The sequence below is a fragment of the Myotis daubentonii genome, chromosome 5 (genome assembly GCF_963259705.1).
Source record: "Myotis daubentonii chromosome 5, mMyoDau2.1, whole genome shotgun sequence".
Lineage (NCBI taxonomy): Eukaryota > Metazoa > Chordata > Mammalia > Chiroptera > Vespertilionidae > Myotis > Myotis daubentonii.
Window position 1 is genome coordinate 22,760,802 of NC_081844.1, and position 26,336 is coordinate 22,787,137.

A 26,336-nucleotide genomic window follows, 5' to 3' on the forward strand; every position below is an offset into this window, starting at 1 on the left:
GTGCAGGGAAGACCAGGAATAAATGTGTGCTACCACCCTCTGTGGGATGGTGTGTGGCTGTGTGTGAAGACTCTCTGGGCTCTGGGTGGGGTCTGCGCTTAGCTGGTGTGTGTCCGTGTTGAGGGAAGCTGAACTTGTGCCTGGGTCTCTGATGTATGTTTCTAAGTACAGTACATCTTTGTGGCAGTATGATTACAGGTGACTATGGAGTGAACCAGCCCCACTGAGCTGTGTGTGTGTGTGTGTGTGTGTGTGTGTGTGTGTGTGTGTGTGTGTGTGTGACTGGGAAGGACACAGTCCCCGCCCTCTCCCCCAGCTCTGGGTCCAAGATCCCTTGGACCTGCCAGTGACTGCCAGGGAGAGAGACAGGGAGGAGCGAGGGAGGCTGGTTGGATTTCTCCCTCTGCTCCAGGTAACAAACTGGCCAGATTTCTACACATTTCTGAGGCTGCAGTCCAGGGGTGCGGGCCAGGGAGGGACTATCCACGCCCACTCAGCCCCCTCCCACTCCAGGGTCTGGCTTAAGCTACACCCAAAGTTGAAGCCACCTGCCCATCTTGTCCCTGTGCCTGTGTGTCCTGCGCCTGCCATCAGGTGAGTAGGGCCCGGGCCCAGGGGAATAGGGGACCCTGAGGACTGGTGGGCTTGTGGACAGGAATCAAGCAGGAATCCTTCAGAACCCTCAAAGCATGGAGTGGAGAGCTTGGAAGGCTGGAGAATGAAGAGAGGACAGATCCAGGAGACCCAGAAGAAGGGGAAGGATAGCTAAGTGGAGGGTAGGAGAGTGGGAGGCCAGGGTAGCTGTGCAGGAGAAGGGGCCAGCTTGAGGCCGGTGGGTGCAGGAGGGAACCTGGGAGCCTGGAGGCTTGAGGATGGCTTCCTAGGGCTTCAAACGGGAGTGCAGGGGTGGAGGAAGGGCAGAGACTGGGAGCTAGGGGAGGGGGGACAGGTGGGATCTGAGAAAGGAATGGGGTGGGGCAGCCTGAGAACCCAGAAACGGAGGCACTGGGGACTCCGGGAGTAGGGGAAGCTGCAGATGCAGCCCAGGTAAGGGGATGGGATGGGATGGGATGGGGTAGAAGGCAACTCGGTTGACTCAAGAGTTTGAGAGGTGGAGGCTGGTGAGGGCCTGAGGAGGTAGGCGCAAGATGTGGGGTGCAGGAGTCCAGAAAGGGGGTGGCCTGCGGGGGAAGGCTTGGGGAGGGCGGCAGCGGGAGACGGGGCTGAGCAAGGCTGGGAGAAGGCTGGACGGGGAGGTGGCTGGGCCGGGGCGGGCACGCTGAGCTGAGTCAGACGTCCACCTTCACCCCCGCCCGTGGCCCCCAGCCCTCCCTCCGGTCCCCCCACCCCGTTCCTCCGCCACAGGTGGGCGGTCGGTCCGATCCCTCCTCCTCCGCCGGACCGGCCGGCGCGGGCGATGACCGTCACCTACACGGCCCGCGTGGCCAACGCGCGCTTCGGCGGCTTCTCGAAGCTGCTGCTGCTGTGGCGCGGCAGCATCTACAAGCTCCTGTGGCGGGAGCTGCTCTGCTTCCTCGGACTCTACATGGCGCTGAGCGCGGCCTATCGGTGAGGCCCCGGCGGCGTGCGGGCCGAGGGGGCTGGCCCCGCCCGGGGTGCGGGACGGAGCGGGAGGAGAGCGCGCGCTGGGGAGGGAGCTCGCCCCTGACCCCGCACCCCTGCCCGCAGCTTCGTGCTGACCGAAGGCCACAAGCGCTACTTCGAGAAGCTGGTCATCTACTGCGACCAGTACGCCAGCCTCATCCCCCTCTCTTTCGTGCTCGGTGTGTTCGCGCTCGAGTTCCTTGTGCCCCATCCCCCACCCCAGAAACCATTCATGCCTTTTGGGGACCCCCACTCCTGCCTCTCTGGGACGCCCCTCAAATCCAGCCCCACAGACCCCCATTTCTGCGTCCTCTAGACAGATGTAGCCCCTTGGACATCACCTGGTCACCTGCCCCTTGAGAATTCCATGTCACCCGAGCGTTTGCCCCTGGCCACCTCGGGGACTGCGCCTGTGTCTGCATAGATTACTAGTGCCCGCCCCCCTCCTGGCCCAGGAGCCTCCTCCAGGAACCTCACATGACTCTGTCCCCCCAAGTCCAGCCTAGGAAGTATTTCTCTGACAAGTCCTGGCCCCAGCCTCCTTCCCATGTGCTCTGCCCACACGGGTGGGGTTACCAGCCTACGCCCCGACATGGATCCTGTGCCCAACCCCTTCGTATGTCTCTGGCCCACGGGCTACCTGTTGCCTCTGCCTCCGCACTGAGACCCCAGGCTCCATCTCAGGTGACTCCCAGGTAACCAGAGTGACCCAGGCTGCTCGAGCCACTCTGATCTCAGGGCTAGACCCCCGAGTTCCCAGCCCAGGTGGCCCCGCGGGGTCAGGGTGGCCAGCCTGCCGGGTGTTGCGGAGGCGGGCTCTATGTCACTCCTCTTCCCACAACCTGGGCCCACAAGCCCCTGCCCCGTGTCGCCACCGAGCGCCCCTTCCCGGCTCTGCCGCAGGCTTCTACGTGAACCTGGTGGTGCACCGCTGGTGGAACCAGTACCTCTGCATGCCGCTGCCCGACGCGCTCATGTGCATCGTGTCGGGCACCGTGCACGGACGCGACGAGCGCGGCCGCCTCTACCGGCGCACGCTCATGCGCTACGCGGGGCTCTCGGCCGTGCTCATCCTGCGCTCGGTCAGCACCGCGGTCTTCAAGCGCTTCCCCACCATCGACCACGTGGTGGAGGCTGGTGAGCCCCCGGCTGGACGCGGGACCTGGGCAGGGCGGAGGGCGGAGGGCGGAGGGCGGAGGGCGGAGGGCGGAGGGCGGGGAGAGTGACCCCGGTAAGGACGAGAAGGCGGGGCGAGTGACCCGCCCCCCTCCGCCGTCTCACCCCTCCAGGGTTTATGACCCGCGAGGAGCGCAAGAAGTTTGAGAACTTGAACTCATCCTACAACAAGTATTGGGTGCCCTGCGTCTGGTTCTCTAACCTGGCGGCACAGGCCCGGCGGGAGGGCCGCATCCGGGACAACAGCGCCCTTAAACTGCTGCTGGAGGTGGGCTCGCCAGCTGGCCATTCATACAAAACACCAGAGACATTATACCGTCAGAGGACGAGCCACGCGCCTCCCACGAGGCCGATTCCAAACACCCTTCCCTAGCAGCCCCCAGGTGCACAGCTATACATGCCCCCCTCCCCCCGGGTACACTCACCACTAAATACTATCCCTGGAGCCCCCAGAAGCACATGGTGACCACTCACCTCCATCCCAAGTACCCACACTTAGTCCCCACGTGTGAGCTCACCAGCCAGGCCCGCTCAGTACCTGCATCTGCCCGCAGGAGCTGACTGTGTTTCGGGGCAAGTGTTCGATGCTCTTTCACTACGACTGGATCAGCATACCCCTCGTCTACACCCAGGTAATCCCGCAGTGTCTCCTCGGAGGCCCATCCTCAGACGCACTGGTCTCAAGGGGACATGGAGGACCAGCTAAGACCCCGTCACAGTGACTCCTGACCCCTAGCCCTGGTCTCTCCGAGAACCCAAGGCCAGGAGAGCCCTGACCTGGCCACTGCTGCCCCCAGGTGGTGACCATCGCTGTGTACAGTTACTTCCTGGCCTGCGTCATTGGTCGCCAGTTCCTAGACCCTGCGCAGGGCTACAAAGACCACAACCTTGACCTGTTTGTGCCTGTCTTCACTCTGCTGCAGTTCTTCTTCTATGTCGGCTGGCTCAAGGTGGCTGGGGCCCTGAGCCTGGGCTCCGGGAGTGGGGCGGGCGGGGTTCTCAGGTCTCTGCTTACCTCCCTTCTCCCCACTCAGGTGGCAGAGCAGCTCATCAACCCCTTTGGAGAGGACGATGACGATTTTGAGACCAACTTTCTGATCGACCGCAACTTCCAGGTGAGACTCCCTTGAGCCCAGGCCCAGGCTCCCCAGGTGGCCCTGGCCTCACTCACCCCTGCCACGACTTGCCCAGGCCTCGCCTCTGCACCATCCTTCTCTCCTTGGCATCACACTCCTGAGGGCCCAGGCCTCGGTGCCCGTGCTCTGCTACCCCGCCTAGCACGTGTCCACGGCTGCAGGTGTCAATGCTGGCCGTGGACGAGATGTACGATGACCTGGCTATGCTGGAGAAGGACCTGTACTGGGACACAGCGGAGGCTAGGGCCCCCTACACGACGGCCACCGCCTTCCTGAGGCTGCAGCCCTCCTTCCAAGGCTCCACCTTCGACATCACGTGAGCCAGCGGGGGGGGGGGGGGGGGGTCCTGCTGGATGCTAGGCTTATGGCACTGTGGGGACTAACTGAGGGGGGTCTCTGGGACCCCACAACAGAGCTAATGGCTAAACTGGAACTTTGGGGCTAAGAGCTAAAGTCTATGAGGAGAGTGATTGCGGTCAAGGTCTGGGATCAGGCCACCAATTGGGGTCAGAGCTAAGGGCTAAGGTGTGTGAGGGCTGGATGGGTGGTCATAGGCGATACAATGCCACAACTAAGGCTTTGAGGCCTAAGTTTGAGCAGAGCCAGAGGACAAGGCCTGGCTCTTGGGTGAGCGGCCACAATCTTTTGGGATGAGTGAGACACATGGGTGAGTGCAGCCAGGAAAAGCAGTGGGCCTCGGTCCCACCTGTCAACCAAGGAGAGGGGCGAGGTAGCAGGGCTGACCCCCTGTCCGTCCGTCCCACAGGCTGGCCAAGGAGGACATGCAGTTTGAGCGGCCCGACGGCGTGGACCTGCCGCTGGGCGAGGCGCATGGCGATTTCTGGCAGCGCCTCCCGCCGGTGGGCCCGGGCATGGCTGCAGGAAGCCAGCTGGGCCGGCGCCTGTCCGTGTTGCGCCGCAAGAACAGCGGGGTGTCCGAGGCGTCCACAGCCGCCAGCTGCGCGGGCACCAGCGCCCTCGATGGCGTAGCCCCGGAGGGTGACTGTGGGGACCTACTGTTGGACTCGGGACTTCGAGAGCCGGAACCCGAGCCCCACACTGGGCCAGAGCCGCCAGCCCCTGGGCTGGACGCTGAGCCCTTCACCAGAGTGTCCATGCCCGCACCCAGAGGGCCGGCTCCGCCCTGGCTGCCCAGCCCCATTGGCGAGGAAGAGGAGAACCTAGCTTAAGGCCCTTGGGCCCAAGATCCCCAAGAACAAGGAATCAAGACCCACACCGCACCCACGCACACATCTGGGTCCGCATAAGGCCCTCGAGAATTTCATCCGTCGGCTTTGGACCAGTTCCTGCTACCCGTGCTCCTGTCTTCATGTCTGGCCTGTGTCTCCTGTGGGCTGGCCCTGGGCTAAGGGCAAAGGGATTTTTCCAGCTTAGAGCAGCTCATTCTTCCTACCAGCTCTCCCCCCCCCCCCCCCCCACTGCCTGGAAGGGCCCTATGTGTGTCCTGCCTTTATTGTTTCCTTAAAATGGAGATATGAGTGCCTACCTCTTTGAGCTGTGAGGATGGGAATGAAATAACAGCTTTAAGGCGTTTGTACATAATAGGTGCTCAATAAAATGTTAGTGGTTTCTACTCAAATGCTGTTAGTCTGACTTCTCCTGCCACGCATTATGCTAAGTCTGATTTTAGTAATGTTCCAGGTTATTTCATGACGCCCTGCCCACTTCTTTTCAAAGTCTGCTCTCTGAAATGGCCGCATCGGTGCACACTTTACTCATTCATTCATGTACCAGCCACAGTCCCAGGACTACAGCTTCCTGCTGCCAGCCTCGATTTATGATTCTACAAGCAATCTTTCTACGCCAAGTCCCTGAATTCTCACATACCCTCTTAGTGCTCCTGGTCTTAATTCAATCATCTGCTGATGACCTCTGTATTTAGATGTCCACACAGGATCCCTCCCGTCTCTAGACCCATAGATCCAACTGTCTTCTCAATGTCTCCATGTAGGGATCTCTCAGGCACCTCGGACATAACAGGTCCCAGAACCAGTCCCCTTTGGCTCCCCAACCTCTCTCTGTTGGCTCTGTCCGTCCAGATAATGAGGCTAAAAGCTGGAGTCATCTTCAACTCTTTTCTCTTACCCTCCACACTAACCCAGCAGCAAATCTCATCGGCTTGGTCTTCAACTGTATCCAGATTCCAACCATTTCTCCTTCCTCTAGGGCCCCCACCACTGTTATGCACCCACCCAGCTGGACTAGTGACCTCCACCCTAGTCTCCCAGCTCTGGCCTTAACCCCCCCGTCAGTTCCTCCCACAGCAGCCAAGGGGAGCCTATGAACACCCAAATTAGATAACACGCTTCCGTGACTCCCACCGCACTTAGGATAAAAGCTCAAGTCTTCGCAGCTCACAAGGCCCTGAGCAACCTCCCTGCCCTTGTCTCCTCCCTTCCCCTCACTCACTCCACACTCCCTCTAACCCACCCAGCAAGGTCTCATCTCAGGGCCGTTGACATGGTGTTCCCTCTGGCTGGATTGCTCTTCCCCAGATACCTACACGGCCCCTTCCTTACTCACCTTCAGGTCTCTGCTTAAATTATATCAATTCCTTGGCTAGGCTTCTTTTGCTGGCCTTTTATTAAAAATCCCCATTTCCTGGAGCATTTGCGATCTTACTCCCCATCATGCTGTCAATTTGGCTCCAATAAATTATTATTACTTTTGCTATTGTTGTTAATCCTCACCCAAGGATATTTTTCCATTGATTTTTACAGAGTGGAAGGGAGAGGGAGAGATAGAGAGAAACATTGATGTGAGAGACACATCGATTGGTTGCCTCCTGCATGCATCCCAACCAGGACCGGGGAACCTGCCACCAAGGTATGTGCCCTAGACTGGAATGGAACCCTGGATCCTTCCATCTGCAGGCTGACACTCTATCCACTGAGCCAAACCTGTGAGGGCTCAAATAAATACTTATAAAAAAAAATTTTAATCACAGTCTACCTCCTGCATCCCCATCACTTCTGTCTGCTTTATTTTTCTCTATTGCACTTCTCACATAAAATTTTATCTATTTCCACTGTAACCGGTTTGGCTCAGTGGATAGAGCGTCGGCCTGCAGACTGAAAGGTCCCAGGTTCGATTCCGGTCAAGGGCATGTACCTTGGTTGCGGGCACATCTCTAGTGGGGGGTGTGCAGGAGGCAGCTGATCGATGTTTCTCTCTCATCGATGTTTCTAGCTCTCTATCTCTCTCTCTTCCTCTCTGTAAAAAATCAATAAAATATATATTAAAAAAATTTTTTTTATCTATTTCCTTTATTGTCTGTCTCCCTTCATTGGAAATAATGGCTTCATAAGGCAGGGATTTTTGTCTGAAGCTTCTTTAAAACCCACCACACATGCACAGTTACACAAACGCAAATATGACTCTCACCTCTCACTGGGTACTATCAGTCATTCACACTTCAGTACGACCACAAGCCCGGCCCTTCTTAAAAAGCAGTGGTCTGAGTCCTGGGCCCATATTCTCTCCCCCACCTCAGTGCCCAGAGTCCAGCCAGGGCAGATTGAAAATCTTTTATTATTTTTCTTCTCAAATATAAAATCACTCTCTCTATCCTGGCAGCTCATTAGCCTCAGGAAGAATATTAAGGGTAAGAATCACATTGCTAAAAAGAACAGACCGTACCTGCCTCCCGCCCTGTCCTGTAGCTTGTCTCACCAGGGAGAACAAAAGGCACAGGTCATGACCTCAAGGCTCTCAAGCAGCTGACCCAGGCATGATGCTGAGCCCTGGGGGAGTTGGGGGGATCTAGGATTAAGCCCTGACTGGCTGGGCAGGTGGGCAGGATCCTGAGGTCCATCAATGCTTGTCAGCGGGGCGCATGTTCAAGTATGTTAGGCGTCCCAGGGGTCCACGGCGAGCATTGGTAGCCAGCCGCTGCTGTGCCAGGAATGACTGAGCATGTGCAGGCGCCCGCTCTTCCCCTGCTCGCTGCTGTAAGGCCATGCCCTAGAGAGAGGGGTGTGGTTGGCATTAGATGAGCCCAGGGGATGCCCCCGACACTCCAGCGCTGGTGCTGGTGCACTCACCATATTATACCAGGCACTGATGAGCAACTTTTCTTCCTGCTCCCGCTGACTTCGATTCTTCTCAAAGTCCATCTGCCAAGGATGCAAGAGTCAAGGGCCTGGATATGCTGGGGGCAGTGAGGAGGGATGAGGGCACCCACCTCCAGGTGTCGGATTCGGACTTCCCGCTCCCGGAGCTGTGTCCTCAAGGTGTGGAGTTCCGGAAGCACCCCCCCAGGTGGCCGCTGCTTTGGTTCCAGGGTCTGTATGACCTAGGGGTTGGGAAAGATACAGCCAAGGTGACCCTGGCTTCACAGGTTGTTGGGCGCAGTGGAGTGTGTTGAGTGTGACAACGCATGGCTATGGTGTAAAAGTCTGACATACGGGGTATGACAGGCCTGGGCGTGGGGGCAGAGCTGGGCAAACTGTGGGAGGCGTGACCCAGCGGGAGGCAGCAGGCTGGACAGGAGGTCACTCAACATCCTCACCGTGCGTGCCTTGTCCACATAGCGGCGGTACCGCTCCTCCATGGCCCGCAAGTCTGCGTCCTTCTTCTGCAGGCTGTCCTGAAGCTCCTCGATTCGCCGATCTGCTGGGGGAACAAAGTGGCCCCTCAGGTGCACGCCAAGCTCAGGTCCCCCCCACCCCCTGGCTGTGGAGCACGGCTCACTGCTGCCCTCGCTGGGTGGCTCCAGCTCCTCGATGTACTCGCGCTTCCGCTGCAGCTCCAGATCCGCTTCATGCAGCTTCTGCCTGTGGGCAGGGGACAAGCAGCGGTGCTGGCAACCGAGGCATTCCCAGCGGGAAGTGTCCCTGCCCGGCCACAGAGGCCTCCCCGCCTGCCTCCCAAGCACGGCGGCTGTGTGCTCTGGCCCCACTGCCGCCTCTGCCACCAGAACCACAACCCTCCAGACCCCTAGACAGGTGGCCCTTAGACCAGCCCCCCATCTGTCCACTTCTATTTCACACCTCACATTCTGATCCAGCCACCACTACCCACCACTACCCTCTAGAGCAGGGGTGGGCAAACTTTTTGACTCGAGGGCCACATGGGTTCTTAAACTGGACGGGAGGGCCGGAACAAAAGCATGGATGGAGTGTTTGTGTGAACTAATATAAATTCAAAGTAAACATCATTACATAAAAGGATACGGTCTTTTTTTTTTTAGTTTTATTCATTTCAAACGGCCGAATCCGGCCTGCCGGCCTAGTTTGCCCACGGCTGGACTAGAGGGATTGTTCTACTCTCAACCCCTCAATTCCATGCTCCACCCAACAGCCAGTGATCTTTCTAGAATGCAAACCTCTTGTAACAAAAGGAAATGCAAACTACAAGTTGTACGTAGGTTTAGTGCCCTTTGCCACCAGTGGCAAAACACAAAAGATTTAATAACACTCCCTGGAGGTGACACTGTTATTGTGCACTGAACTTGAAACATAGTATAACACCTAATAGTTACATCTACTAAAATTACAAAGGCATGTGCCCTCTGAGTCACCAGTTCCACTTTTGTGATATATTTGCACACAGGTGAAACAATGCGTATGCAAGGTTTTACACTCGGTTGCCTTGTTTGAAATTGTAAATACCTAGAAAGAACAAGTTAAATACACTATGATCTTCACAGAAAATGCTACAGACCAGCCCTTCTGGCCCAGAATTTTATAGGAGCATTAAGCTCTAATGCCTCCAAGTATCCAGCCTCTGTAAGGAAATAACTTGTTCTGTGCTCGGCGTGAGCCTCAGCTACATTCCATCCTTGGTCAGAACTGAGAAAGCCACCACCCAAATCGTTTTCAGTAAGGCCTAGGTTCCCCATGGAAACCCAGCTGACGCAGGCCGCTGTGTGTGTGTGTGTGTGTGTATATATATATATATATATATATATATATATATATCCTCATCCAAGGATATGTTTGTTGAGTTTAGAGAGAGGAAGGGGAGAGAGAAGAGAGAAATATTGATTGGTTGCCTCCCATACATGCCCTGACCAGGAATTGAACCCGAAACCTTTTGGTGCACAGGATGACACTCCAACCAACTTAGCCACCTGGCCAGGACCAGGCTGTTATATTTATAAAAAATAATGATGATTTATTTGAAGAAATTTCTCTGTCATCTTAAATAGGAAAAGCAAGTACAGACTAGCACATATTATACCACCTTTGTGTAAATAAGGACTGAAAATTAAAATCAATATTCATATTTGTTTGTATTTGCTTTAAAAAGTCTTGAGGGGGAAACACTTTATAAAATAAATGATTGTCGCCGAAACAGGTTTGGCTCGGTGGATAGAGCGTCGGCCTGTGGACTGAAAGGTCCCGGGTTCAATTCCGGTCAAGGGCATGTACCTGGGTTGCGGGCACATCCCCAGTGGGAGATGTGCAGGAGGCAGCTGATCGATGTTTCTCTCTCATTGATGTTTCTAACTCTCTATCTCTCTCTCCCTTCCTCTCTGTAAAAAATCAATAAAATATATTTAAAAAAAATAAAATAAATGATTGTCTAACCCCTATGCTGTGCACCTGAAACGAATACAAAATAATATTGAATGCAAACTGTAACTGAAAAAAGAAAAGGAAAAAATCCTCTGGAGGGATTGCCATAATAAACTAATAGGAATGGGGGTAGAATAGGGTGGAAAATGAGTCAGGGTGGGGGGAGTGGGGGGAGGAGGGAACACTGGAGGTATACATTTTGGTTTTTAAACTATAAATGTGATCACTATTTAAAATAGTTTTTTTAATAATGTAAAAAGTAAAAGATGGCCCTAACCGGTTTGGCTCAGTGGATAGAGCGTCAGCCTGCGGACTCAAGGGTCCCAGGTTCAATTCCGATCAGGGGCATGTGCCTTGGTTGTGGGCACATCCCCAGTAGGAGATGTGCAGGAGGCGGCTGATCGATGTTTCTCTCTCATTGATGTTTCTGACTCTCTGTCCTCTCCCTTCCTCTCTGTAAAAAATCAGTGGAATATATTTAAAAAAAAAAAAAGTAAAAGATGACTATCGCTTTCAGCAAAGTGAGACTACTTTGATGAAATTCTCTCTGTGGTTTCCCCGCTGCTCCCCCAAAACAGTCTTTACTGCTTCCCGTGGCCTTTAAGGCCCCACTAGATCTGAACTTTCAGTCTGCATTTTTGCCGTCTGGTTCGCCTCACAGAGGACTCTCCATGACACCTCCCCATCCACCACACCTTTGCCCCAGCCTCCCCACCACTAGGAGAGCCATCCCTCTGGGACTCACAGATGTTCCTCCAGCTTCCTCTTCAGTAGGGCGGGCTAGGGAAGAGAAGACGGTGGGGTCAGTGGGGTCCAGAGGTCCCAGCCCTTTTCTGGGGTGAGGACAGAGGTGTCACCCCGGGGCCCATGGTACTTACAATGGACTGCATGGGGCATCGGGCAGCAGGTGGGGAAAGAAAAGAGGGTTATTAGGGGACAGGAGGGAGGGCCAGGCAGGAAGGAGGTGGGCACTCACGTCCTCGCTCTTGCCCCCCTGCTCCTTCAGTGCCTTCTGTAGGTCCGCCACCTGGACCCGCAGATCCAATAGCTGCTGCTGGTTCAGCCTGCGGGGTAGGTGGCCGCTCAGTGCCTGGCCGCAGGTCTCCACCGCTTCCCCCCCCCACCCCCCCCCCCGCCGCCCCCCGCCCCGCGGCCCCCCTCCACCGCGCTCACCGGTGCTGCGTCTCCAGCTGGTGGCGCGCACGGTTGGCCTCCTCCAGGTGGCGCTGCAGCTCCTCCTGCCGCTCCCGGTCGGCCGCCTCCTGCTGGCACAGGCGCCTGTTCTCGCCCTGAAGCTGCAGGAGCGTCTCCCTGCGGACCAGACCCCAGGGAGTGAACGCTGCTGGGACCAGTCACCCCAAAGCTGGCGGAGGGGACCAGGAAAGGGACAGGGCCCTGGGAGGAGCCCGGCCAGACCCTAGGGCAGCCCTAGAGTCCTGGGGACCGGGCCTAGGTATTCTGAGTGAAGCTCTGGGGACCAAAGTGGGCCGGCCTAGGGGCGATGCTGGGCGAGGGAGGGGATACTGGAACTGGTTTGAACACGTAGGGAAGGGGCTGTGGGGAAGGAAGACGCAGGAATGGGAAGAGCTGCGATGGGAGAGCCCATCTGGGCAGGGCACAGGGCCCTGATTAGCAGGAGCGACACTGAGTTCAGGGCTGTGCCCTGGGAGCAGAACCCAATATGGGCAGGGCTGGGGCAGGGGTTTTTGTGTGGCCAGTGGAGCCAGATGGGTTGGACCTGCTTTGTGCACTGAGGATGGATCCTGGAGAGGCAAGCCGCCAATAGGGCCAGAGCCCCCCGAAAGGGAAGAGCAGAATGAGGAGTGGGTGGGCCTCGGAGTCCAGGTAGGACTTGGGAACTGAGCTGGCTGGGTTATGGCAGGTGCTTGCACTGGGGACGGGGCTGAGGGTGAGCACTGGCAGGCCAGGGTGTGGCCAAAATTCTCAGTGACCCCAGGATACCTGAGCTCTGCAGGTAGGATCTCTGCTGCCAGGTTTTCCACAGCTGGTGAGGTGGGATCCAGCGAGGGGTCTGGAGAATGTGAGAAACGTTTCAGGTAGCTGCACGGCCTCCACTCCCATCCTTAAGATCCTCAGTCCAAGAATCCTCTTTTTTTGTTTGTTTTTTTAATCCTCACTCGAGGATATTTTCCCATTAGTTTTTAGAGAGTGAAAGAGAGAGTGAAAGACAGAGAAATATTGATGTGAGAAAACACATTGATTGGATTGGTTGCCTCCTGCATGAGCCCCAACCAGGGCCCAAGCCTGGGAGGAGCCTGCAACCGAGGTACGTGCCCTTGACCAGAATCGAACCTGGGACCTTTCGGTCCACAGGCCAATGCTCCATCCACTGACCCAAACCAGCTGGGGCCAAGAACCATCTTTGAGGGCTCAAGTGCAGACAAAAGCCTGGCCTGACATAAGCCCCCACCATTACCTCCAGCCTGGCAAGGAGCCGTGATGCTTGGCCCCCCCTGAGCTCAGGAGGACAGCTCCCGCCTTCTGTCAGCCTATCACCTGCCCCTCTAGTGTCTCTCCAGCAGGGCCGAGCTCTGCTCCCAGCCTAGACAGGCCCCGAGGCACTGCCTTTTCTGCCTGCCTAACAGCACCCCAGGCCACACATACTCCCAGGATCCCGGGATGGGCCCCAAACTCACCAGCCTGGCTCGGTCCCCGAGGCTGCAGCTGGGCACAGCGCAGCTCCTCATTGGCCTCCCGCAGTGAGTCCCGCTCAGCCAACAGCCGCTGGAGGGAAGGGGTGCAAGACACCACTTGAGGCCCACTCGAGTGGGCTACCCCATGATGGATGGGGGGGGGAGGGGGGCTTGTGTGGTAGGACCTCAGCCTCACCTCTTTCTCCTTTGTTACCAACTCATACTTTTCCTCCAGATTGCGGCACTCAAATAGCCATTTTTCAGCCTTCATGGCCTCCTCCTGCTGCTGGCTCTGCAATTCCTGAACCTGAACAGGGGGGAGGTGTAAGGGTGGCAGAGTGGAAGAGGGGCAGGGACTGAGTTCAAGGTAAAGGACAGGGCCCTGGCTGGTGGCTCAGTGGTTAGAGCATCGGCCCCAGCACTGAAGGGGCTCAGGTTTGACTCCCGGTCAAGGGCACATAAGTGGGTTGCGATTTGCTCCCTGCCTCCCGTTGGGGCACGTGCAGGAGGCAATCGGTCGATGTGTCTCTCTTACATCGATGTTTCTCTCCCCTCTTCCCTTCCTCCCTCCCACTATCTCTGAAAAGCAATGGAAAAAATGTCCTCAGGTGAGGATTAAAAAAAAAATAAAAGGGTGCCCGGCGTGGCTCAGTGGTTGTGTCAACCTATGAACCAGGAGGCCACAGTTTGATTCCCAGTCAGGGCACATGCCTGGGTTGCGAGCTCAATCCCCAGTGGGGACATGCAGGAGGCAGCCAATCAATGATTCTCTTTCATCATTGATGTTTCTATCTCTCCCTCTCCCTTCCTCTCTGAATTTTTTTTTTTAATTTTTTTAAGGTGTTAAGGTGAAGGGGCAGGGCCAGAGGACCCAGCCTCAAAGAATTGGAGGGGCTGAGCTTCAGATAAGGAGCAAGGCCCAAAACCTAGAGAGCAGCTGGCCTGCCTAAAGGGCGTGACCATATATTTCAACAATAGAGACCACTCATCTCTAAGGGGCTGAGCACCACGTGAGGGTCCCCAAAGTGAAGGGAGTGAGCCGTGAGGCCCAGATACAGGTACAGGCTCCCAGGCACCCCAGCCCCTGCTGCACCTGCAGCCGCTGCGTCTCCAGCTGGGCGCGCAGCGAGCCAGCCCTGCGCAACTCCTCCTCCAGCTGCCGCGTGCGCTCTGCGTGGCCAGCGTTGCGCTCCTCCAGCTGCCGCACCTGCCTCCGCAGCTCCCTGAGCTCTCCCAGGCGGCTCCGGCAGCTGCTCAGCGTGGCCTCTAGCTGCCCAGCACGCTCCGAGGACTGTCTGGGGGAGGGGGCAAGTGGGAGAGGTGGCTGGGATCTGAAGTCAGGGTTTAGCTAGGACACAATGCCCTCAAGGCAGAAGGGATGTCGGCCTGGGGGCATTTGAGTTAGAGATGGTGGGTTTGAAGATCACGGTCAGCCTGGGCCTGGTGCTGTTGGGGGTTGTTAGGGGGCATAAAGGGAGCCTAAGTGTCAATGCTAGCCAGAGCCATAATCAGGGATGCTCAGAGGTGGCACTGTGGTGGGGACACAGAATGGCTGTGGGGTTACAGGGAAAATGATGGGGGCCCAGAGGGATGGAGGAGCCCCAAGGACACTTTGTAGTCACGAGGTGACTGAGGGGCTGATGTGAGCACTGTGGGTGCAGGGGCGATGGTGGGGCCATGGGAGAGCTTTGGGGCGAGAGCACTATGAGGTCCTTGAACTTACTTTAACATTACAGAAGTGGGGCCCCGGGGGAGCCCTTTGAGGTTACAGAAGGCACAGTGAGGTCGAGGGAGGGGGCGAGTGCTGTGGGGGCCCACTAAGCACAAAGGGGTTGCCAGGGTACTGTGGAGTCACGTAGAGTCCTGTCATGGGGGGCCCAATGGGAATTACAAGGGATGGCAAGATTGCTGCACTGCGGGGTCCTGGAGGGCACCATGGATCCTGAGGCATGGGCTGGGGAACCCTGGCCAGATTGCTCAGTTAGAGCATCGTCCTGATGCACCAAGGTTTCGGGTTTGATCCCCGGTCAGGACAACCAGTGAAAGCATGAATGAGTAGAACAACAAACATTGATGTTTCGATGTTCTTTCTCGCTCTAAAAAAATAAGATAAGACCCAGAATGATGTAGTGGGATCTGGGGAGCATTGTGGGGGGCTTGGGCTTGCTGTGATCACAGGGATGCTATGAGGTCTGGGTGATACGACATGGGATAACAGGGGGACGCTGGGTGGGTCCTGGGAGACACCATGGATCCAGGGGGCTTGGTGATATCCAGAGGACGTGGCAGAGTCCAGAACAGGGCAGTGGGGTTTAGGATGGCATGGAGTCTAGAGGGCATTATGGGGTCTACTGGGCATTTCAGGGTTACAGAGATACTGTGGCATCAGAGGGGCACTCTGGCAATGGGGGTGTGTGGTGGGGACCAGAGACCCACCACTCACCGCAGTTCATCCATCTCATCCTTCAGGGCCTGTGCCTCCTGGGCCAGGCTGGTCAGGGCCTGGTTCCGCTGCTGTAGCTCAGTGACCTCCCGCTCCAGCTCCACGCACCGCAGATGATCATCCTCCCTGCTGCTCTCCAGCCTGGGGGGTGGGGTGGGCATGTGAGGGAACCGCACCCCCCCCCCCGACCCCTGACCTGCCTGGCCCCAGCCCCAGCAGCCCACACCTGAAGTTCTCTTCCTGCAGCTGCTCCAGCTGGGACTGTAGCAGCAGCAGCTTCTTGGCAGTGAGGCCCATGGCGACCTCGCCCTCTGGCTGGCCCACCCGCTGCCGCAGCACTGCGTTCTCCTGCGCCAGGCTCTGCTTCTCCTCTGACAGGAGCACCAGCTGTGGGCAGGGGGTGCAGTGAGCTAGAGCTGAGAAGGGGGCTATGCAAGATAACCCTGCCCTAGAGGCACCTGTCCCCACCTCAGCCCCACCTGCCGCTCCAGGTCCAGACAGCGCTGCCGCAGCTCATCCCCCTCGTCAGCCTCCTCGCTCAGGAAGTAGTACCTGCGGGACTGATAGGGGGGCGGCAAGGAACTCAGGAATGGAGGGGAGGAGACTGGGGAAGGAGGCTGGGATCTCTAGGGGCAGAGAGGAGGGATTCAAGAAACCCTCAGGATCTAGGAGAAAGCTGGGACCTCAGGATCCAGGAGGAAGGTCGTTTGGGAATCCTGGGTACCCAGGAAAAGAGGCTAGGCCCCTGAGGGATGGGGGTGGTTTTCAGGCTCAAACACAAGCCCCTCCTGCTCAGGCAGCTCAGAGAATCAGTAATGGGGTTGGTACCCTAACCAGGTGCCCCACCCCTTACCTGGCTGTCAAAGTTCCCATATGTCTCCTGTGACAGGGCATCAGGGGTGTCTTTGACCATGAGCTGGAGGGAAATGGGGTGGTGCTGAGATGAGCTGGGCCCTCTGAGGGCAGCCTTCAAGGCCTCCATGATCCATCCTGAGAACCTCTCCATCCCCCTGTCCCCAAAGCCATTTCTCCCTATAATCCCACCCTACAGGCTGCCCCCTGCCAGGGTCCAACACACAGGGAAGACTGGCCCTGTGACTGTGACTTAGAGCTGGGAGGGGCTGGCAGATATGAGACAGGGAAATCCGGCCAGTGCCCTTCCCTGCAGCTCCTTGCCATGTTGGGCACCCCCTCCTACCTCCTGGATGGCTTCCATCACCACATGCTGAACCGATTCCTCCAGCGTCATAATCCTCTGGATGTGCTCTGGGGGTCAAGGTTGAGGAGACTGAGATTGGGGAGGAGGATTTCCTCGGGTTTTCCCCTAGGGACCCCCTAACCCCCATACCCTGCTTTTTCTCGCAACTGATGGCACAGCCCAGCACCAGCTGAAGCAGCTTGCCGAGCTCTCCAGGGTCTGAGAACTGGCCAATGAGGCTCACATCTGGGAGGTGCTGCTCCAAAATGGGATGTCCTAGGACCTGAGGACAGGTGGGAGGAGGGGTGGGTGGGTGGGTGGGTGGGTGAGTGTCAGGGGCTCACAGACTCGTCTCTGCCTCCCAATACAACCCCCTAAATCCCTTTACAGTTACTCACATCCTGGGAGTACTCCACCAGGCTCTGTAAGATTATCTTCAGATTGCTGACCTGAGGAGAGACAAGGAATTTGATCATGAGCTGGAGGGAAATGGGGTGGCGCTGAGATGAGCCGGGCCCTCTGAGGGCAGCCTTCAAGGCCTCCATGATCCACCTTGAGACCCGCTCTATCCCCCTGTCCCCAAAGCCATTTCTCCTATAATCCCACCCTACAGGCTGCCCCCCTCCAGATCCCCCCCAGAAGGGGCCAGGCAACCCTCACCCTGAATCTATCTTCCCCATCCTTTTTTTTTTTTTCCACCTCCCCTGCCAATCCCTGGTCATCTCATCCTGTTTGGCCTCATTCTCCGTCTGAATGTCCCTTCTCCTAGGCCTGGTCTGCCTGCCTGCCTTTTTTATCCACCTGCTCATCTTGTTCCCATGTCCCCAGAATCCAATCACTTATCACCGTCTGTCCCACCACCCTTTGGCCCCAGCCACTGTTATCTCTTCCCTGAATTACTGCATCAGCCCTACCCCAGCTTCCACTTTCCATTCCTCTGGAAGCAGTCAGGGGGAGCTTTTTCAAGCCCAAGCCAGGGTGTGTCTTTTCCTTTTCTAAAACCCTTCCTTGGCTTTGCACGGCACTTAGAATCCACCGCCCTGCCCCAGCCCACCGGGCCCCTGATGCTCTCACATACCATCCTTTGCTTCCTGTTCAGACTCCTCTACCATTCCTCAGTCACACCAAGCTCATTCCCAACTCAGAGCCTTTGCACTTGCTGTTCCCTAGCCTGGAATACCGTTCCCCCAAATGTTACGCGGAGATCAGCCGATCTGGAGTGACCGTCCACCAACCCCCAGTTGTTCTCACTCCTGGCCTGCTTTATTGTTTTCACACAACATATTGCCACTGGAAGTCAACATTTATGTTCGTGCGTGCGGGTTTTTGTTATTCCTTGTTGCATGCCCAGGCCTGCTCCATAGATGAATGGAATAAAGTTGGCTGATCACATCTATCCCACTTCCTAACCAGGTCTGTCTGTCCACCGCCCAGGAAATATGTCTATCTGACCCTTCTCAGGTCATCTCTTCACCAGTCTGAACCCAGGAGAGTCCACCTATCACCTTCAGCCTCCCGCTGGGACCTGGGTCTTCTGAGATGCGCTGGAGCCAGGCCTCGTTGAACCAGGAAGGGTCTCTGGAGGTGAGAAGGTGGAATGAGCTGCTGGGAGACCTTTCTGGGGCCCTCCCCCTCAGCCTCACTCACATCTGGTTCAGCACATAGGCTATGGCCAGGCCACTGCTCAGGTCCTGGGGGCTGGCACAGGGGGATGGGACGGGGAACGTCTGCAACTGTGGGGAAGAGCAGAGCGCAACAGGCAGCGTCAGGGCCTGGGTCACTGAGCCACTCCCCTTTGCAGACTTTGTCGGTCAGCGTGAACTTCACACAGTTGAGCTTGCACGGTTGAACAGGAGCTGGCCTGTTGCTTCACAGGCCAGGTCCTTGGGGGAGTGACCTCTGCTCACCTGGGACCGGAGGGGGCGTGGCCTCACTTCACCTCCGTCCCACCAACCTCCCGGGACCAAGCGAAGGCGGAACCAAATCACCCGCTCCCACAGGCGACGGGTCACGAGGCCAGCTCACCTGTGCCCCGGCCCCACGTGACCCAGTAACGAAGGGGCGGGACCTCACCTGTCCTGTCCACGCAGACCTTCTACGTGACAGGGGCGGGTGCTCAGGCCAGAGTCCAACGGCCCAGCAAGCCGACGACCCCCTTCCTCCTCCCAGCCCCAGGACGAAAGGTGAGCCGAGCCAAGGCCGGGCCCCCGGGCGGCAAGAACGGGCGCTCACCTGCCCCTGGCCCCACCCCCGACCTACCCAGGTGAACAGAGACACACATAGTTCGGCCTTGTCCACGCTCATGGCTCCCGATCGGATTCGACCCCGGCCGCGGAGCCCGGCCACCGCAGCCTCCTCCAGGTCCGCCACCAGCGAGCGCCCGCAACCTCGACCTCCCGCTCGGCCTAGAGCGCCGCCCCGCCCCGCCCCGCCCCCTAGGCGCCAGGCCCCGCCCCGGACACGTGATCGCCTCGCGGCGCCCTCTCAAGCCTCCAGGGCTGCCATCTTGGTTCCGGGCAGCGTTCGGGCGCCCGCCCTGCCGCTAGGGGTCAGTCTGCGCCAACCTTGCGCTTCCGGTGTCACCCTGCTCTTCAGAGCGGGGAATGAGGGGGAATAGCGGGGATCTCAGGATCGTGCCTCAGCCTCCCTTCGGCCGGGAGAAATCCTGCTGTCTGCGCGGGGAAGGGGCAGCCATTACACATCCTTTGGACCTGGAGCGGGGGGCCTCAGAGGGGGTCTGTCTTCCTGGTGGAGGTGCCTCGGGAGGCGTGTCCGGGGTAGATGAGGGGACATGGATGTGGTCCTAGGTCGAGGACAGGGTGATTTAGCCAGACAGCGTCCTGGTGGTGATGGACAAACACACTTGCGCAGCCTGGATCCGTCCTCCACGGGGCTCCCCCGCACCTTCACCTTCCCGAGCTCCGGGCAGGGGTCCTCGGGTCTCAAAGCCCAGGCCAGGCCGCCCGGGTCCCCGCCCACCAGGGGGCGCTCAGGCCGCAGGAAGGCGGCCTAGGGCGGGGGCTCAAAGGACAGAACCAGAGCAGTTAACAATGCAATCGCAGCCACCATCTATTGAGTGCCTACAGTATACAGTCCCTGCGCTTCGCGATTTTCGTATGTAAGCGGCTGGATTCTCCCCGGGACTCTAGATGGCAAGTGGTGTTTTAATTCTCGGTTCACCGGCGGGGAAACAGAGGCGCTGGGTGGACCCGGCTTCGGGAGGAGCGGTAGAGCCGGCGCCCGCCGACGCCCGAGTTCTCCGAAAGCCCCTCCCCCCGGGGCGGGCGACATAACGAGCAGTAATTAGAGGTTATTAGCTGTACCCGGAGGGGAGGGCGGGCTCTGCTTCGGGGCTGGGTCTAGGTCTGAGGGGAGGGGCGCTGATCCCGGCAACGCAGAGTCCGGCTCCGCCTGCCCTGCCGCGGAGCGGGTTCGGCAGGATGACCGCAGCCCCCACGCCGCTTCGCACAAACACGCACTCTGCCGCCAGACACGCGGCCCCGGCCCACTGAGATGCGCAGCCGCGCGCACCCACTCGGAGGCTCGTCCACACCCCCACGTCCCCTTCCCGTGTTGTTTTCAGCCTCCAGCCCCTGGGAGCTGGGGGGGTTAGGGTAGGAGGGGGAGCGGGGGGAAGGGCACCGGGGCCCGCAGGCTGCACTGGCTTCCGGACCCGGCGGCCTTCCGGCGGGCGTGGGAACCGCTGCGGCTGGCTCCGGCATCCCGCACCCACCGGGGGAAAGGGTGCCGCCAATAGGGGGAAATGGGCCATCCTGGCCCCGGGTAGAAGTGGAAGATGAGCCAGGAACTAGGGCTGTTGCTGAACGAGGATGGGGGCTGGAGGGTGGGAGTGTTGGTGAGAGGACCTGGTTGCCTAATGTTTGGGGACATACTGGAATCACCATATATTTAGGTTGGGGTCCCCAATGTTCACAAAAGCCGCAGAGATCTTGATGTTTAAGAGGAATCCGGGAATCCAAATATTTGGAGCATGGTCTTGAATTGTTCTAATGCTGATGTGATAGGATGGGCATTCTAGACAACAAGTGACCTGGATCCCCATATTTAAAGAAAGGTCCGTGTGCCATCAATTTGGGAGAGGAGCCACAACCCTCCATTTGGGGCAGCAGGACTCTCATGTTTGGGGTGCAAGGGAGCTCCAACGTTGGCAGAGAAGAGCAGTGATTGCTATAATGGGATGCAGAGTGTCATATTGTTGGGGATCAATGAAAGAGGTCAAAAGCCCTCATTTTGTGGCAGGGGCTCTGTATTTGGGGGAAGGATGCAACACCCCACTTTTGGTGGGGGAAGTCCCCCAAGTGTGGGGATGGCCTGGAGACCCCCATTTCATAGGGACAGAGTGTACAGGTCTGGGCCAGCAGCCCCCAGCTAGTTTGGGGACCCCACCCCCTCCTGTTTCCAGGAACAGCTGGGCCCAGCCTGTGAAGTATTGCTGGGAAGCTGGTGACTCAACCCCTCCCTGCGGCCACAGCTGGACCCCCGCCCGCACCCTCCAGCCTTCACATCTGGGCAGAGACCCAGTCATGAAGGCTGGGATGGGGACCCTGGGATCGTATAATTGGAGGATGGTGCCCTTCCCCCAGGGCTGACTACAGCTATAAGGTGGACACCATGCCACATACCATGGGGGACTCTGACAGGCGCTCTGCACTCCAGACACATCGCTCCAGAAACTTCCATCTTGTCCCCCTCCTCACGGCTGTATGTCTGAGTCCATGTAAAGCGTGCTCACATTTTGTAGGTATGAGATGGTGGGTTTGTGATTGTATGCACATGTAGGTGTGTGTCTTGGTATGTCTTGGAGCCCTGGGAATTTTATGCATCAGGCTATCTCTGTGTGATTTGGTGATGTGTGGGATGGGGGGGGGCTGTCAGGGGCTGGGGTACATGCTCTCTATTGAGACCTTGCTTTGTGTCTATATACCTGTCTTTCTTTGTGTGAGAAGTATGTGACAACCAGTACCTCAATGTGGTTTTGGGTTGTGTTTCTGTGTGACTGTGTCCTACTTTCTATCATGTATCTTTCTGTGACAATGTGATCCTCTCATGTGTCCTTGGCTTGTCCATGTCCCCACAATAATATGGATGTCACTGGATGTGGCCGTTGGGTTTGTCCCTGTGACCCTACTTGACTTCATGAGCCCTGTTTGTGATGACCCTATGACAGCATGACCCTCATGGGTCTCCATGTCCAAGACTTTGTGTCTTACTTTGTCTTTTTAAAAAATATATATTTTTTTTATTGATCTCAGAGAGAAAGGAAGGAGAGAGATAGGAACATCAATGATGAGAGAGAATCATTGATCGGCTGCCTCATGCAAGCCCCCACCGGGGATCAAGCCGGGAACCCAGGCATGTGCCCTGATCAGGAATCGAACCTGGGACCCTCCAGTCCACAGGCTGACGCTCTGGCCACTGAACCAAACCAGCCAGGGCGTGCCTTACTTTGTCTTGATGGTGATGGTGTGGCTTTGTCAGAGTGCCCGTCTGTGTCTCCACCACAAACGGTGGGTGCCAGGTGTGTCTGTGTCTCTGTGACCCCATCCCGTCCGCTGCAGGGCTGGCTGGGCTCTGACGGCGTTGCCACCGCGTGGCCATGTCTCCCGTCCCGGGGAGCGCGGGGGGGGGGGGCGCGCTCAAGTCACGGGACACGGCGCTCCGTGGGGACGCGATGTGCGCACACGGGGTCGGGCGCGCTGCGTCCTGCCCGGCTCTGCTGGGAAGGCTCCCGCCCCGGCTGCGGGGGCGCGTGCGTCGTGCGTGACGTGAGACACGACGGGGATCGCTGCGTGCGTGGAGCCCGACGCGGTCGTGCGTGCGAGCGAGAGCGGGGAACAGGGATGGGCTGGCTGAGTGTGCGCGTGCGGGGGCGACTGCTGGGCGCGCGGGGCAGAGCCCGGCCCCACCCGGGCCTCGGGCTCCGGGCGCGGGTGAAGCCCGGGAGGGGGGCGCCGTTAACCCCTTCCTGCCCGACCCGAAACTCGAGGCCCCTCGACGGAGCGCAGGGGCTCCCCCCGCGCCTGGGGGCCGTCCCTGCCGCGGGAGGAACCCCTGTCGAACCGAGACCCCCCCTCCGGTTACCATGGGAACTGGAGCTTTCCTCCAGACGGCTTGCCCTGTGTCCTCCGCTCCTGCGCTTCCTCCGGCTCCCTGGTCGGCAGATCACGCGCTTCCCGCTCCCGGTCTCCAGGGAAGGGGGTTGGGGTCGGCGAGGCCCGGCCTGTGACTCAGGCCGGGCTGGTGGTCCCCTGGCCGCAGCGGACCTTGCTACCCCTTTCCTGCCCCCATGACTCACCCCTCTCGGCTTTCCCCTGGTGTGACTCAGGCCCCTGGGGAGGGGGGCTGCGGACTCTGAGACCCCCTCAAAGGGAAGGGGGCTGAGAACCAAAACCTGGGGACCTCCTGCTCTGGGGAAGGGGGTTCCCCTCTAACGGGGGGTGGGGAGGAGATGTCATCCCCTATCTGGCCCTAGCCAAGGTCACTAGGGGTTCCCCTCCCCTCTTGAATTGGCAGCCTCCCCCCACCAGGCCTCCGGGAACCCAGCCTCGGCCCTTCCCCCACAGCCCACAGGAAGTTTTGGCAGAGCCTCTCATGGCGATGAAACGGTTAAAGCCGTTTTCTTATTCATTTCATCCAGGGGCCCCTTTTGACTCAGAGCAAGCTGGGCGCATGCCCCCTTGAGCCGAGCCCCCTGGGGGCCCAGGTTCATACTTCACCCGACATGTACCATTTTTAGAGAGAAAAAGGAAGGCGGTTGGTGCGCTGGCTGGCAGTCTTGGCTGGCATACCGAGACCTGGGTTCAGATCCTGCCTCTGTTCTCCTTGCTGTCTAGGTCTGTTTTCCCACCTGAAAATGGGGGAGAGCTATGTCCAGCTCATAGTGGCATTATGGAGATTAGGTGAATAATGGATGAGATTTTGCATCCAGAGCTGGGCACAGAAGCAGGAAGGGGTCTTGGCCCACAGAAGGACCCAGGCTCCTCTTGTCTCTCAGGCCTGAGTGTCAGGGTGTCTAGCAGGAGCAAGTCCTTGCCAGGCAGGCCTTGCCCCACCCAGGCACTCTGAGGCCTTGGGGTTCATCTTGTCCACCCCTGCCCTGGGCAGGCACCCAGGAAGTGAGAGGCGGGACAGGAATGAAGCAGAACCTGTTGGGCCTGTCGCCTCCCTACCCCCACCCTCATTCTGGGGCCTTGACAAGGCCCCCACGCTGCAGCCCCACCCCCCCGCTGCCCTGGACGCCGGGGTCCTGACCCAAGGGTGGCCCGAGGGAAGGGATGTTGGCGGAGGCAGCAGCGTCTAGGGAACATCCTGTGGACTGCTGGCTGGACAGACCAGACGGGAGGGTCAGCCCCTCCCAGGGCAGGGCAGAAGTCAGCTAGGGGCAGAGTAAACATGGCCCAGGGAGGCCAGACTGGTGGGGGGTGGCAAGGAGTGTACACATACGGTCACTCTGAGAGAGCCAGTCCAGACACACATACCCCTGGCCACAGGGAGACTGCCAACCTGGGACACAGTGACAGGGTCAGACACACATCTGGGCAGGATGACCCAGCAACGGCTGTCTCACAGACACAGTGGCAGGGCAGACTCAGGAGCAAGACTGAAATGCTGCCAAACACACAAAGCCATCCACAGGCCAGAAGCACGCAGGCAGGGTGTTTGTGACAAGGATAAATCAACTTGGCGTACAGGCAAGATGGACATACTAGCCATAAGCACAGAGAGACATTCAGGTGAGCACCAAGCCTGGCTGATCCAGTGGCATGGTCACACACGCTGAGACAAATGTGACAGGCCAGAAACACACAGGACACACACACATAAGCAGACAACGCATGCATGTTGACAGACTCGGGGAGAGAGAGACACTTTCAGCACCAGCTGTATAAGGGGTGTTCAGACACTGTCAGACCTAACACACAAGACAAAGCAACATGTGCACATGCACTCACATACTAGCAAGATCATCAAAAAGATACTCAGAAGCAAAAGGGAAAAACATAAACCTATGTTGAGATGGATGGAGAGGACACACACATACAATGACAGAGAGCCCCTCCGCAAGTTGTACACACACTCAGAAGGTTCCAAAGGACACCAAGACTTACAGATACACACTACTTCACTGGTAACATTCACATGTCAGGCCCACTGACAGATGGGACAAATAGGAGAGGACAAACTGACATATTTACACATATGATCTGGACAGATACATCAAGCAGAGAGGGGCAGACAGGCCACAGCCAGACATTCATAAACATGTTGGCACAGAAACACCCTGACAGAACCTGTTGGCTAGCACGCATGCACACACACCAGCCACAGAGTTCACATAGAAACACACACAGACCAGCCACAGAATTCACACACACACACACACACACACCAGACAGGCCACAGTGAGACATTCATAAACACAATGGCACAGAGACACCCTGACAAAAACACACACACACCAGCCACAGAATTCACACATACACACACACACACACACACACACACACACACACACACCAGACAGGCCACAGTGAGACATTCATAAACACAATGGCACAGAGACACCCTGACAAAAACACACACACACCAGCCACAGAATTCACACATACACATACATACCCACACACACACACACACACACACCAGACAGGCCACAGTGAGACATTCATAAACACAATGGCACAGAAACACCCTGACAAAACCACACACACACCAGCCACAGAATTCACACACACACACACACACACACACACACACACACACACACCAGACAGGCCACAGTGAGACATTCATAAACACAATGGCACAGAGACACCCTGACAAAAACACACACACACCAGCCACAGAATTCACACATACACATACACACACACACACACACACACACACACACCAGACAGGCCACAGTGAGACATTCATAAACACAATGGCACAGAGACACCCTGACAAAAACACACACACACCAGCCACAGACCTCACACACACACACAGACCTCACACAGGTAAGCCATGGACCTCACACACACAAACACACATTAACACCAGACAGGAATAAGTTAGCCATATGAACTCCAAACAGCACATGCATATAGGCCAGCCACATACAACTGATACCACAGACCAGCGGTTGCCAACCAGTGGTCCACTGGTGGTCCGTGAGGTCCGAATGGTTGGCGACCGCTACCGTAGACCATACACACATACCCACCATCCTCCCCACCCCCAAAGCAGACAGGCCCTACACAGCCCTGCAGGGTTGGGCCAACACACAGACACATGCACTGGGGAGACAGGCCTCACACACACTCTCACACACCCTGACAAGCCAGTCATATGCAAACCCACAGCCCTCCAGCCAACCAGCCAGGCACACATGCTCTTGGACCATCTGAGGTACTCTGGAGTTCTGGGCTCCCCAGTCTGTCTCTGTCCCTCCTCCCCCACAGATATCCCTGAACTTCCTCTCTCCAGACATTACCCCCAACTTCCCTCCCTCCCTGCTATTTGTCACTTCCTGGGAGGCCTGGCTCAGCTGCCTCAGTCCCTGGTGGGCTGTAGGCC

At 57.6% G+C, this 26,336-nt stretch overlaps 2 protein-coding genes across 6 annotated transcripts; one reads left to right on the forward strand and one right to left on the reverse strand.

The window, feature by feature from the left end:
• The first annotated feature begins 45 nt into the window (after positions 1-45).
• On the forward strand, positions 46-5,530 carry BEST2 (bestrophin 2). Of its 3 annotated transcripts, none has more exons than XM_059696505.1 (11): positions 46-412; positions 514-594; positions 1,327-1,569; positions 1,690-1,784; positions 2,509-2,742; positions 2,895-3,049; positions 3,336-3,413; positions 3,579-3,731; positions 3,816-3,896; positions 4,079-4,233; positions 4,684-5,530. In XM_059696505.1, exons 3-11 carry the CDS (start codon positions 1,418-1,420, stop codon positions 5,105-5,107), a joined length of 1,527 nt encoding a protein of 508 aa, XP_059552488.1. In that variant the 5' UTR covers positions 46-412; positions 514-594; positions 1,327-1,417; the 3' UTR covers positions 5,108-5,530. The 3 variants fall into 3 exon arrangements, with proteins under 3 accessions (XP_059552488.1, XP_059552486.1, XP_059552487.1); XM_059696503.1 differs by having other exon boundaries at positions 48-412; positions 1,366-1,569; XM_059696504.1 differs by lacking the exon at positions 46-412 and having other exon boundaries at positions 422-594; positions 1,366-1,569.
• A 1,916-nt stretch (positions 5,531-7,446) lies between these two features.
• HOOK2 (hook microtubule tethering protein 2) lies at positions 7,447-19,171 on the reverse strand. 3 transcript variants are annotated; one of them, XM_059696500.1, is made up of 22 exons: positions 19,014-19,171; positions 18,402-18,487; positions 18,260-18,332; positions 17,153-17,203; positions 16,905-17,037; positions 16,755-16,822; positions 16,410-16,472; positions 16,036-16,116; positions 15,783-15,943; positions 15,557-15,697; positions 14,207-14,408; positions 13,310-13,420; positions 13,117-13,204; positions 12,422-12,491; positions 11,633-11,770; positions 11,436-11,523; positions 11,205-11,239; positions 8,631-8,713; positions 8,449-8,549; positions 8,122-8,232; positions 7,982-8,053; positions 7,447-7,901 (listed from the first exon to the last, which is right to left on the reverse strand). In XM_059696500.1, the coding sequence occupies exons 1-22, from the start codon at positions 19,056-19,058 to the stop codon at positions 7,752-7,754; spliced, it is 2,151 nt and encodes a 716-aa protein (XP_059552483.1). In that variant the 5' UTR covers positions 19,059-19,171; the 3' UTR covers positions 7,447-7,751. The 3 variants fall into 3 exon arrangements, with proteins under 3 accessions (XP_059552483.1, XP_059552482.1, XP_059552485.1); XM_059696499.1 differs by having other exon boundaries at positions 8,449-8,552; XM_059696502.1 differs by lacking the exon at positions 18,260-18,332 and having other exon boundaries at positions 8,449-8,552.
• Between the last annotated feature and the right edge of the window lie 7,165 nt (positions 19,172-26,336).